Source organism: Bos taurus, unplaced genomic scaffold, assembly GCF_002263795.3.
Source record: "Bos taurus isolate L1 Dominette 01449 registration number 42190680 breed Hereford unplaced genomic scaffold, ARS-UCD2.0 Leftover_ScbfJmS_264, whole genome shotgun sequence".
NCBI lineage: Eukaryota > Metazoa > Chordata > Mammalia > Artiodactyla > Bovidae > Bos > Bos taurus.
In genome coordinates, this window is record NW_020191578.1 from 156662 (window position 1) to 170985 (window position 14324).

The 14324-nt window shown below is 41.4% G+C and overlaps 1 protein-coding gene across 1 annotated transcript in view; it reads left to right on the plus strand.

Moving 5' to 3' along the window:
• LOC107131271 (ATP-binding cassette sub-family C member 4) overlaps nucleotides 1–14324 on the plus strand; it is a 188759-nt gene that overhangs the window by 114483 nt on the left and 59952 nt on the right. The window contains 3 exon segments of the mRNA XM_024989168.2: nucleotides 5056–5175; nucleotides 6669–6779; nucleotides 13898–13998. Coding sequence (XP_024844936.1) covers nucleotides 5056–5175; nucleotides 6669–6779; nucleotides 13898–13998 — 332 coding nt within the window.

The following is a 14324-nucleotide window of genomic DNA, read 5'->3' on the forward strand; positions in this document are numbered from 1 at the left end:
GTGGCATTTGCATGTTTTGTTTTTATAATGAACACTTAAAAGGTTTCCCTGGTGACTCACATGGTAAAGAATCTTCCTGTAATGCAGGAGACCCTGATTTGATCCCTGGATCGGGAAGTTACCCTGAAGAAGGAAATGGCAACCCACTCCAGTGTTCTTACCTGGAGAATTCCATGGAGAGAGGATCCTGGTGGGCTATAGTCCATTAGGACACAAAGAGTTGGACACGACTGAGTGACTAACACTTTCACTTTTTAAAGAGATATTTATTCTAATTAGTTGCGAAAAGGGTAGTGATCATCTGTTTCATAAAAGGTGTAGGAAAAAAAAATTCAGTCATCAAGAGAACCAGCTAACTTTTGTAAGGTCCAGTTTTGTGAGGTTTTTGGATGGATGGGGAGCAGTAGAGTACAGGCATGTGTGATGTTCTGCTGATGTGACTTGGTTGATGGTAGGAGCTGGGGAGGCAGAAGAGGAAATGATGAGCTCCATCCAGTCTTCTGTGAAGACAAGGCTTCAGACATTTTATGGTTTGAGGCTGCCCATGAAATGGGGTCATTCAAGAGTCCTGCTGAAAAGCAGCTCTCTGGTACATTCAATGAGGGGTTCTTCCAGAAGGAACATTTGACAGAGATTTTTCATTTGCCATCCATATGGAAGTGGAGAGAAGGGCACCTCCTGAGGCTTTTTTCAAGAACCAGTACAGGATTTTCTCAATTTTGAGCTGGAGAATCTGAGAACTTTGGCATCATCTCTGTGGAATATTTGGATTTTCTTGCATCCTAGTCAGAGAAGGCAATGGCACCCCACTCCAGTACTCTTGCCTGGAAAATCTCATGGACAGAGTAGCCTGGTAGGCTGTAGTCCATGGGGTCACTAAAAGTCGGACACAACTGAGCGACTTCACTTTCACTTTTCACTTTCCTGCATTGGAGAAGGAAATGAATGGCAACCCACTCCAGTGTTCTTGCCTGGAGAGTCCCAGGGATGGGGGAGGCTGGTGGGCTGCTGTCTATGGGGCTGCACAGAGTCGGACATGACTGAAGCAACTTAGCAGCAGTCAGAGAAGGCAATGGCACCCCACTCCAGTACTCTTGCTTGGAAAATCCTATGGACAGAGGAGCCTGGTAGGCTGAAGTCCATGGGATCGCACAGAGTCGGACATGACTGAAGCAATTTAGCAGCAGCAGCAGCATCTTAGTAATCTGCAATAAATTAGACATGAAATTAAATCCAGATACCCCCTCCTCCACACCCCAGATAACCACATGTGGTGGCCAGTTGATTAGAACTGTTTATGTTCTCTCTAGGTGATGGGTCTGTGCCAAAAATGATGATAACACTGTTTTCTCTAAATAGTAACTGATAATATGTTTTAGGGCTTCCCAGGTGGCTCAGTGATAAAATAATCTGCCTGTCAATGCAGAAGATGCAGGAGAAATAGGTTCAGTCTCTAGGTTGGGAAGATTTCCTGGAAGAGGAAATGGCAACCTACTTGAGTATTCTTGCCTGGATAATCCCATGGACAGAGGAGACTGGCGGGTACAGTCCAGGGCATCAGAAAGAGTCAAACATAATCTACTGACTGAGTGAGTGAGAGTACTTCTTAAGATTACTGCTGGAGCCACCAGCAAAAAGAAGGACACCTGACTGCTGTGACCAGAAGGCATAAGCCCACTCCAGCCTTTGTGCTCTGAAGGACTACTGAGGTTTAGTTTCAGATCCTACTGCCTAACTGCCTCAGGAAGTTTAGGTTGACATTTTCATCTTATTGACATATTGGCAGCTAATTATAATAGGGTTTTGAGGGGCACACATTTGCAAAAGAGAGCATAGCAATGGTCAGTCTTGGACAAGTACATAAAACCAGGGTGGCATTTGGTTGCCTTTCTCTAGCCAGCTTTTTGCATTTGGCAGTGCCTGAATGATGAAGCCATATGCAAATTCTGGCTGAAAAAGTGCTGGGATCAACTAGCAATGTCTGCTACGAGCATTGCTAGGGGAGGTTTAGCCCTTGTGTCAGGTGTATTAGTACCATGGATCATCATCAAGTCTGCTGTTTTAAGGAGTTCTCATACTAGATTCCCAGGAACTTTGTTCAACCTTGGGTGCTTAATAAGATGTGCAGTAATGGTGAAGGCTGTTGGATGTTAGCTGAGTAAGATTTGAGGGTTTTCTGAACATAAATAACAAAGTCTGAAGAAAAATTTCACATCATCACACACAGATATCCTTAACCCTGATTATTCTCCCTCTGAGACATTGCTGTTGTGATTAAAAGCACAGCCTTGGGAATAAGAAAGTTGGGTCTCACACCAGGTCTATCACTTAGGTGGGTTAATGTAGTTAATCTTGGGCAGTGAATGCTCTTAATCCCTCAGTCTCTGGGGTTCTCATGAGGATTTCTTGAATCGATGCTTGTAAAGTACTTGCTCATTATGACCAAAGGCACTAGAACCTTGAACATGAAGGAATCAAGAACTACTGACAACTAGCAGGTCTCACACAGTTTGAAATATAACCTGCAGTAGTGCTATCAGCCCAAGGTCCCCCTGCCCAGGAAGATCTGCAGTCTTGGTGGGGTGTGTCCCCAAGTGTCCTCAGGGTTGAGGAAAACACAGGCATCAGTCATGTGAACTATAAGGTTACGTGTGTCTGTGACTGAGGACTGACACCGTGACTGTGACATAGTTGCTTCAGGACAGTGAGCTCAGTGCTTGTGGGAAAAGTGATACTTTGGGCAGCACACCATCAGAGCCTTGATATCCCCTCTCCCCCTGTACTAGCTAATTTCTTTGCAGACCCTCCAGTTCACTCATCCTGGCATCATGCTCAAACCCTAAATTGGGGGTTGAGAGAAGCAGGATAGATTTTTACAGGCCCAGATTCCCTCAGCCTGAAACTCTTGGGCATGAGGTGAGGTAGGAGATGGGTGTTTGGTTCCCTGGTGTTCAAGGCTGAGATGACACCTAGTTTCTAAAGTCACCCCTGACCTCCATCCCTGCTGGAGAGAATCAGCTGCACTTTGATCTCCTGACAGGGAAGCAGGTAAGGGAGGCCACTTTGGAGAGTTCATTTCAGGGCTCTCCCTGGGGGAACAGCCACGTCTGCTTCCTGCTCAGAAGCTTTGTCTGTGATGAATAGTGTTGATGTCACAACATTTGCTCTGTATACAAGAGCTTGGTTCTAGTGAGTTTTCTGTGTTCTCTGGAGCTGGACTCTTGGCATCCTCCTGACAGGGTGATGGGCCCTAGAATTCATCTACATCATTCCTGTGAGCACCCTGTGTCCAGACAGACTGAGTTCTGGCAGTGAGTTGGAACACCTGCTGGGGTTCAGATAAGGCCTGAACAGAGTTCCTAGCTATGTTCCTAGAGTTCCTAGTCCTTATAAGAACTAGAGTTCCTAGTTCTTATTTGGAGCATGAGCTCAATCTGAGTTTATGGTGCTCTTACAAGCATAAAATTATAGGAAGCTAAAATGTAGAGTGAAGAGAGAGAGCAGTGTGGAAGCTAGAATGAGAACACAGGTACACAACTGGATGATCAAAGGCACCATTGAATCACTTTTCGCTCTTTGCCTAAACAAAGTACAAAGGTAAAGTGTTAGATCATGTTTCAGTTCAGCAATCCAGCAGTTCTGGGTCCAGGGCAGTTATAAACACATCCATCAGGTTCCCGGAGTAGAAGTCAAGGCTGTTCAAAGACTCCATCTGCCGGGTCCTGTGGGCACAAGGGCAGTGCAGTGCCGGGTGCTCCGTGACCCGCACAGAGTCTCCTGGTGCAGGTGCAGGAGGAAGCCCAGGACGGGGAAGACGGCAGACTGTCAGCTCCCCTTACTCATCTCACCCTGTCCTGGGTCTGGGTCTGGTGCAGGGTGGGGGAGGTACTGACTCTATCCCAGCCCTTAGGTTACTCATCTGAGGTGGAGACAGAACATACGTAACTCATCAAAATTCAGTGTGGTGAGGACTTTAATGAGGAATTAAATTTTAGAATGCTACTGATCCCAAAATTAGTGAACAATAATTACTCACCCATGAAAAAAGAATGAAATGTTGCCATTTGCTGCAACATGGATGGATTTAGAGAATAATATTCTTAGTAAAGTAAGTCAGAGAAAGACAAATATAGTATCACTTATACATGGAATCTAAAAATAATACAAATGAATCTATAAACAAAATAGAAATAGACTCACAGACATAGAAAACAAACTTATGTTTACCAAGGGGGATTGGGAGGGAGAGAGGAACAAATTAGAAACATAGGATTAATAGACACACTGCTGCTGCTGCTAAGTCACTTCAGTCGTGTCCAACTCTGTGTAACCCCACAGATGGCAGCCCACCAGGCTCCCCCATCCATGGGATCCTCCAGGCAAGAACACTGGAGTGGGTTGCCATTTCTTTCTCCAATGCATGAAAGTGAAAAGTGAAAGTGAAGTCACTCAGTCATGTCCGACTCTTTGCGACCCCATGGACTGCAGCCTACCAGGTTCCTCCATCCATGGGATTTTCCAGACAAGAGTACTGGAGTGGGTTGCCATTGCCTTCTCTGAATAGATACACTACTCTTTGTCAAATGGATAAGTCACAAGGATTTACTGTAAAGCACAGGAAATTTTATTCAGTATCTTGTAATAACCTGTAATGGAATATAATCATGAAAATAACTGAAATACTATAATATATACTTGAAACTACCACATTATTGTAAGTGAACTATACTTCAATATATTTTTGAAAAATTGTGAACAATTTCCACCTGGAGAGGTTCCAGAAGAATTTGGAGGGAGGTGTGTTTGAGAGGACCTTAATGAATGAGCTAGTTAAGGTATTCTTTATCCAAATCTAGCTGTGATCTGAATTTTGTCAAAGATAGTTTTAAAGAGAATCTTTCATTCTCAGGTCATTAAAGTGAAGCCTGGGGTAAGTAGGAGTTTGAGAGTCACATGGAGAATTCCCTTTGGCAGGACGTGTGACCACAGAGCCCAGGAGTCAGTGGGTTTCCTCTCATCCTGCTTCCCTGATTTTCTCTGTCTCTGCTTCCCCAGCACGGAGCCCGGTATTTTCCCACTTAGCATCTTCTCTCCGGGGACTCTGGACCATCCGGGCATACAAAGCTGAACAGAGGTTTCAGGATCTGTTTGACGCATATCAGGATTTGCATTCAGGTCTGTAAGTTTCTGGAAATGATTTCAAGATGGGATGTGCTGACTTCTGAGGCCTGACCCCCCTCTCAGGTGGCCTAGTAGGCCAGCACCTGTCTCTGTGTCACCCTCATGTCCCCCTCTGCACACCTGCCTCCCCCACCCCTTCCTCTCAGCATTCCCTCAGTGTTCCCATCATCCCCTGTTTTTCTCCCCTGACTGGCTTGCATTGTCCTCCCATCACTGTGCCCTGTGAAAGTCTGTCTCTTTAGGGTAGAAGTCAATACACTTTTCTTTTTTGCAAAGATCCAGTTAGAAAATATTGTAGGCACACCAATACAGTATACTAACGCATATATATGGAATTTAGAAAGATGGTAACGATAACCCTGTATACGAGACAGCAAAAGAGACACTGATGTATAGAACAGGCTTATGGACTCTGTGGGAGAGGGAGAGGGTGGGAAGATTTGGGAGAATGGCATTGAAACATGTGAAATGTCATGTATGAAACGAGATGCCAGTCCAGGTTCAATGCACGATGCTGGATGCTTGGGGCTGGTGCACTGGGACGACCCAGAGGGATGGTATGGGGAGGGAGGAGGGAGGAGGGTTCAAGATGGGGAACACATGAGAAATAAAGGAATAAATTTAAAAAAAAAGAAAAAGAAAATATTGTAGGCTTTGTGTGCTATACTGTGTCTGATGCAACTACTCACCTTTGCTGTTGTAGCACAAAGACAGGCAAAGATACTACATGAGCGAATGGCTGTACCTATTTTCCAATAAAACTTCCTTTTCAGAACCAGGTGGTCACTGTTCCTGTCCCCCATGCTGTGGTTTGCCAACTCTTTTCGGAGCATGGAGGGTACCAGACGTGATTGATGAAACTAATTTCCTGATTTGCCATCTGCTTGATTATACTTTGTATTGGTGAAGCTGGTTTTCCTAGGTAGAAAATGTCCTGAATTTTGTAAAATTTTCCTGAAGTCTGTAAAATCCTGGTCAAACTTTCCAATTGTTATTGTTTTTTGAAGATAACATGACATTTTGAAAGTCACATGCAGATACTGTTATCTGATGATCATGTAGACACTGGCTCCTAAGAATAAACACTGCAGTGCCTTGTGGTAAGTGCAGAAGGTGCTGGAAACAGTGTGAGCTGTGCTGTCTGCTGTCAGAGAGCTGGGAACAGTTGACATGTGAGAGGACGATCTTGACGTTGAGGCCCAGCACTGCAGGGAACACATGAATGAGCCAATTTTTCATCTTCTTTCTTGTGATTGTGTTTCTGTTGATAACCTCTAGGTTGACATTTTCAATGCATGCTTCCTGGACTGACTCCTGTGTGTCCCATACCTTGTCTTGTGTTAGAACCTAGTTTTCAGGTTCCTTGAATGTGTGACTTTGCTGTCCTACCTTGTGTAGCTCAACTGAAGAAATGCTCTCCCTCATTAGAAGCAACTAACATGGTTTTTCTGTTTATATATTATGCTTATTATGGTTCACAAACGCAGAGGCTTGGTTCCTGCTTTTGACAACGTTTCGATGGCTTGCTGTGTATCTAGATGTCATCTGTGCCATCTTTGCCGCTGTTGTTGCCTTTGGGGTGCTGATTCTGGTAGAATGTAAGTACCAATGTGAATATTTGTAGTATGTTTACAGTTTATAGCTTTATTTGTAGTTATTAAACTCTTGCCATCTTGTCTAATATATGCCGTTTGGCTCTAATGAATTAAGGTGTTTGCAGCATGTGACTATACATTGTGGTCCATGTGAAGTCATTTATGTCTTTATGAGAACTTTTATCTTTTTTTCCATTTACTTATTTATATACAGTAGGTCTGTGTTGCGGAGAAGGCCATGGCACCCCACTCTAGTATTCTTGCCTGGAAAATCCTGTGGACAGAGGAGCCTGGTAGGCTGCAGTCCATGGGGTCGCAAAGAGTCAGACAGGACTGAGCGACTTCACTTTCATTTTTCACTTTCATGCATTGGAGAAGGAAATGGCAACCCACACCAGTGTTCTTGCCTGGAGAATCCCAGGAATGGCAGAGCCTGGTGGGCTGCCGTCTATGGGGTTGCACAGAGTCAGACATGACTGAAGCCACTTAGCAGCAGCAGCAGCAGCAGCAGGTCCTTATTGAAAACTCTTTAAAAATTTTTTGATTGGTGTATGGTTGATTTATGATGTTGTGTTGGCTTCAGGTGTACATCCAAGTGAATATATACATATATACAATCTATACATATATCCACTTTCTTAAAGATTCTTTTTCTGTACCCTGTGAACATTGGGGTGCATATATATATATTTTGGTAATTTGCATTTTAATTAATACATCAAATAAATTGTCCTTTAGAAAAGAATTTCTGTTTTGGACTTTCAGAATTTTTAAGATCAAAGACCAGATATGAAAATGCCTCCAGCAGATCTGTGGTGACTTGGGCCCTTGCTTTGGCTCACTCAGACTATTATTTTAAGTTTTGTTGGTTTACACAGTTGTCTTAGTTTACAGTGTATAGCAAAATGAATCTACTATATGTATACATATATCCACCCTTTTTTAGATTCTTTGCCCATATAGGTCATTACAGAGTTCCTTGTACTTTACATTTGTTTCTTATTATTTATCTATTTTAATATTTTATATATAGTAGTATGTATGTGTCAATCCCAGTCTTTCCATTTATCTCTCCCTTCCCTTATCCCCTGGTAAGCTATAAGTTTATTTTCTACACCTGTGACTCTATTTCTGTTATGTAGATAAGTTCATTTGTAGCCTTTTGTTAGATTCCACATATAAGAAATATCATATTCTGCCGGGAGCCAACGTGAGGAGCTCTGCCCATGGCAAAGGTCATGAGGAAGGAGGCTCGACATACACAAAGGTGGGATCGAGCCTCAGAAGTGCCCCTGGAAATTCTCAAGCATCTACCCCCAAAACCAGAGTCTGCCTACTTTACTGCTTTGTGCTCTCACCTACACCTCTGACTTTATGGGGGGCTATCCCCCACAACCTCTCTCTGAAAAAGATTTAGCTTACAGCTCCAGTTAATAATAATTCCTGGGTGTGACAGGAGTTTTCCAACTTAGAAACTCCTCTGAAGGTTCTCTAGCCTGCCTGATAGGCTTGTCCGGCCACATGTGATTGTTCACAGCCTCCCAACCGTGAGAGGCACGAGATGTTTTAAACCTTCTAAAAACAGATTCTTTTGAGAAGTTAGAAAACTATTAGTATAAGTATAGTGGGCTGATTAGAAATTGTATTGGTGAAGGGTTTTTCATTTGTTGAGGCAATGTTCGCTGCTAAGTCTCCACATCCCCTGCCCTTATACACATTAATGAATATATAGAAGAAATAAATATTAACCTTTGATATTAATTATGTTAGACCTTAGGCTAAGCAAATTCTTTGCTTAATTAAAACCCACTACACCCTCACCCTATAGGAATGTAACTTTATCTGGTACCTTCGGAAGGTGGCGTCTGTTTTAAAAATAATCACCCCTTGAGAAATAAGTGTTCTGGTTGACTGACTGCTGTCACAAGGAGAGGGTCATAAATTGTCAGCAGGCCCCCTTGGCCAGAAGATGATGTAACACCCCTAAGACCTCTGTATACATTTGTATGAAGCACCTGACTTTAATAAAAGTCAGGACTGCTGACCCCACGTGACTTTTGTATAACATCTCAGTGTATAAAAACAGACCCTGGAAAAATAAAAAATGGGATCAGTTCCTCGAAAGACTGGTCTCCACACGTTGTTCTTTCTCTCACCTTCTGGCTGAACTCCTATCTGTAACGTGGAGGCTCGTCAAGCCTACTAATTATGCCTGGGCTTCTAAGATCTGACCGGGGAGGCCTCAGTGTCTCCTCTCCTTCGGAAGAGTGGGAGGACGCCTGCGGCCTACGTAGGTGACGTAAATTCCTTGCCTTGGAATTTTATTAGCTTTCCACAAAAACCAAGTTATTCAGCCTCTTTTCTCCACTGAATTTTCCTACTGAGCTATCCTTATTCTATTACTCTTTATATGTCTAATTAATATTTAATTAAAGCTATCATATCCTGATCACCGCAGCTGTCTCTCCTTCAAATTTCCCTGGATCTACCAGGGCTGGACCCCGGCAATATTATATGTTTCTCTGTCTGACATACTTCACTCAGTATTAAAATCTCCTGATTGCTGCAAATGGCATTATTTCACCCTTTGTTATGGCTGGGAAATATTCCATTGTATATATGATACCATATCTTCATTATCCATTGCTCTGTTGATGAACATTCAGGTCACTTCCATGTCCTGGCTATTGTAAATAGAGCTCCAGTGAACATTAGGGTGCATGTATCCTTTGGAATTATGGTTTTCTCTGGATATATGCCCAGGAGTGGGATTACTGGATCACATGGTAGCTCTGTTTTTAGGTTTTAAAGGAACTTCCATATTGTTCTCTATAGTGAACAATAATGTAAACTGTTCTCCAGTTTACATTCCCACCAACAGTGGAGGAGAGTTCCCTTTTCTTCATATCCTCTCCAGCATTTATTGTTTGTAGACTTTTTGATGATGGTCATACTGACTAGTGTGAGGTGAAACCTTACTATAGTTTTGATTTGCATTTATCTAACAACAAGGATCCATCTAGTCAAGGCTATGGTTTTTCCAGTAGTCATGTATGGATGTGAGAGTTGGATTGTGAAGAAAGCTGAGTGCCGAAGAATTGATGCTTTTGAACTGTGGTGTTGGAGAAGACTCTTGAGAGTCCCTTGCAAGGAGATCCAACCAGTCCATTCTAAAGGAGATCAGTCCTGGGTGTTCTTTGGAAAGACTGATGCTAAAGCTGAAACTCCAGTACTTTGGCCACCTCATGCGAAGAGTTGACTCATTGGAGAAGACTGTGATGCTGGGAGGGATTTGGGGCAGGAGGAGAAGGGGACGACAGAGGATGAGATGGCTGGATGGCATCACTGACTCGATGGATGTGAGTTTGAGTGAACTCTGGGAGTTGGTGATGGACAGGGAGGCCTAGCGTGCTGTGATTCATGGGGTGGCAAAAAGTCGGACATGACTGAACGACTGAACTGAACTGAACTGAATAATTAGAGATGTTGACCAACTTTTCACATGCTTTTTGGCCATCTGTATGTTGAAGAATGTCTCTTTTAATCTCCCATTTTTTGATTTGGATTTTTTTTTATATTGAACTGCATGAACTGTTTGTATATTTTAGTGAGTAATCCTTTGTCAGTCACTTTGTTTGCAAATATTTTTCTCCATTCTTCAGGTTGTCTTTATAGTATTGTTTATGGTTTTCCTTGCTGTGCAAAATCTTTTAAGCTTATTTAGGTCCCATTAGTTTATCTTTTATTTTTATTACTCTATGAGGTTAATCAAAAAAGATCTTGCTAAATTTATGTCAGAGAGAGTTCTCCCTGTGTTTTCATATAAGAGTTTTATATTGTCTGGTGTTACATATACATCTGTAATATATTTTGAGATTATTTTTGTGTATGATTTAGGGAGTGTTCTAATTTTATTCTTTTACACATAGCTGTCCAGTTTTCCCAGCATTACTCATTGAAGAGACTGTATTTTCTCCATTGGATATTTTTGCTTCATTTGTCATAGGTGACTTAGGTGCATGGGTTCATCTCTGGACTTCCTATCCTGTTTCATTGATCTATATTTCTGTTTTTGGTGCCAGTAACATACTGTTTCAGTTACTGTAGCTTTGTAGTATAGTCTGAAAACAAGGAACCTGATTTCTTCCAGTTTCATTTTTCTTGTTTTTCTCAAGATTGCTTTGGCTTTTCATGGTATTTTGTGTTTCCATACTAAATGTAAAATTTTTTGTTCTAATTCTGTGAAAAATGCCATTGGTAATTTGATAGGGATTGCACTGAATCTGTAGATTACTTTGGGTAGTTTATTTATTTATTAATAGTAGATCTTTTTTCAAATCTTTTATCTTTTTATCTTTCTTTAAATGGGTTGAGGTCTATACAACTCTAGTAGGCTGACCTTCTGAACATTCCAGGTAGAGTCCTGTAAGTGTATGGAGAGAAACAAATTTACTATTAAGCTTTTTGTACAGCCTAGGGTTTAGGTTTAACTTTAGGGCTACTTGGATCTCTTGGTTGTAGGTGTCTGGTGTACTGGTGTGAGAAAGAGTCTCTGTAGCAAAGAACAGTGTCGTCACTGTGGTGTGGATACCAGATGAGCAGCTGTTGGAGTGCATGGCATGAATTCAGCATCCCTAACTATTCCATAGTAATAACCCTGAATCACAATCTTTGATAATGGAACAATGGGAGTAATACTTTAGATTTAAAAACACTGGCTCTTAGAACCCAGTGCCTTGTTTTTGTGGTTGCAGCTGCAACTACATTGGCTGTAGAAAGTGAAATTATATAATGAAAATTGAAGCCATAAGAACAAAAATCTGAATAATGACATATGAAAGTGAAAGTCACTCAATCGTGTCCAACTCTTTGAGACCCCATGGACTATTGCCTGTCAGGCTTATCTGTCCATGGAATTCTCCAGGCAAGAATACTAGATTGGGTTGCCATTCCCTTTTCCAGGACATCTTCCCAACCCAGAGATTGAGCTGGGTCTCCTGCATTGCAGGCAGATTCTGTACAAGCTGAGCCACCAGGAATGTTCTTAATAATGACATGACCCTCACCTATATAATACTGTAAAGTATATCTCAATCCAGTTGGGATTAATAGGATAAATGACAGAAATGGTAAAGACCTATGAGAAGCAAAAGAGATTAGGAAGAGCTGGCAGTAATACACAGAATAACTCTACAGAAAATATCTTAATGACCCAGATAACTGTGACGGGGTGGTCACTCACCTAGAGCCAGACTTCCTGGAGTGTGAAGTCAAGTGGGCCTTTGGAAGCATTACTATGAACAAAGCTAGTGGAGGTGATAGAATTCCAGCTGAGTTATTTAAAATCCTAAAAGGCAATGCTGTTGAAGTGCTGCACTCATATATCAGCAAATCTGGAAAATTCAACAGTGGCACCAGGACTGGAAAAGGTCAGTTTTCATTCCAATCCCAAAGATGGGCAATGCCAAAGAATGTTCAGACTACTGTACAATTGCATTCATTTCACATGCTAGTAAGGTTATACTCAAAATCCTTCAAGCAAGGTTTCAACAATACATGAACTGAAGACTTTGAGATATACAGGCTAGGTTTAGAAAAGGCAGAGAACCAGACACCAAATTGCCAACATTTGATGGATCATAGAGAAAACAAGAGAATTCCAGGAAAATATCTGCTTAATTGACTACACAGAAGCCTTTGATTGTGTAGATCACAACAAACTGTTAAAAATTCTGAAAGAGATAGGAATACCAGACCATTTTACCTATCTCCTTAAAAACCTGTATGTGGGTGAAGAGCAACAGTTAGTACCAGACATGGAACATGGACTGGTTCAAAATTGGAAAGAAGTACAACATGGCTGTATATTGTCACCCTGCTTACTTAACTTATATGCAGAATATATTATGTGTAATACCAAGATGGATGACTCACAAGCTGGAACATGATTACTGGGAGAAATATCAATAACCCTAAATATGCAAATAATAACACTCTAATGGCAGAAAGTGAAGAGACTGACAGTCTATAGTAATAAAATATCCCACTAATAGAAAGAAGGCTGACTGACAAAGAATTGATGCTTTTTAATTGTGGTACTAGAGAAGACTTTTCAGAGTCCTTTGGACTGCAAGGAGATCAAACCAGTCAAACCCAAGGGAAATCAGTCCTGAATATTCATTGGAAGGACTGATGCTTAAGCTGAAGCTCCAATAGTTTGGCCACCTGACACAAAAAACTGACTCATTAGAAAAGACCCTGATGCTGGGAAAGATTGAGGGCAGGAGAAGAAGGGGATGACAGGATGAGATGGTTGGATGGCATCACCGGCTGGATGGACATGAGTTTGAGCAAGCTCTGGAACCTGGTGATGGACAGGGAAGCCTGCGTGCTGCAGTTCACGGGGTTGCAGGGTCAGACACAACCTGTGTCAGAGTGACTGAACAACAGCAATGGCTTTGTTAATTCTTTCTAAATACATAATATTTTAAAAATGTGCTTATTCATTTGGCTCCACTGGGTCTTAGTTGGGACATGCGGGATCTTCAGTCTCAGTTGTGACAGGCAGGACTTTAGTTGCAGCATATGAGCTCTCAGTTGTGGAATGTGGAATCTAGTTCCCTGACCAGGGATCAAAACCAAGCCTCTGATTGGGTGCTTGGAATCTTAGTTATTGAACCATCAGGGAAATCCTCATGGTGGGATTTTTTTAAAAACTATATTATTATCTCAATCAACAGAAGTAAAATTATAAGTGATACTATCATTACATGCCAATGGCTTAAATGTTATAAAGGAGTCTTCTCAGTACTATATATAAAATAGATAACTAAAAAAGACCTGTATTGCAAAGGGAACTCTATTTAATACTCTGTAATGACATATATGGGAAAATAACTTTAAAAGAGTAGATTATATATGTGTGTATGTATCTATATATAATATATATATATATGTATAATTAACATTACTGTACACTTGAAACTAACACAGCTTTGCAAATCAACTATACTCAATTAAAAATCATAAAAAACAAAGGAGTCTTCTTCATAAAGTGACAGAAGGAGCTGTATGAGGGATTGAGAAGGAGACTGACTTTATTCCTCTTCTTCCTCACTTAGCTTTGGATCTCGGACACGTTGGCCTGGTCCTGTCTCTCACCCTCACACTCACGAAGATGTTCCAGTGGTGTGTCAGGCAAAGTGCTGAAGTGGAGAATATGGTGATGTTTATCTTTCCATTCTTAGCATTTCCAAGTCTCCTTGCTGTTAAATGGCATAAAAGCATTCTTATGTAAAATAGTAAAACTATTATTTTTACATCATAGTTAACAAACTTTTTAAACATTCTTCTCCATCTGCTTGAAGTTAATGTAAAATGAAATGTATACATCTTATCTCAGTCTTATGTGTGCCATGTGAGAAGGTTTTATATTTGTCACAAACTGTTTTCAAATACAATAAATGTCTCTGTAGGAGGGAGGTTCAGAAATCCTGGAGGGAAGCTAATTTCTTTCTTTTTTTTTTTATGGAAAGTTGCAAAATTTAT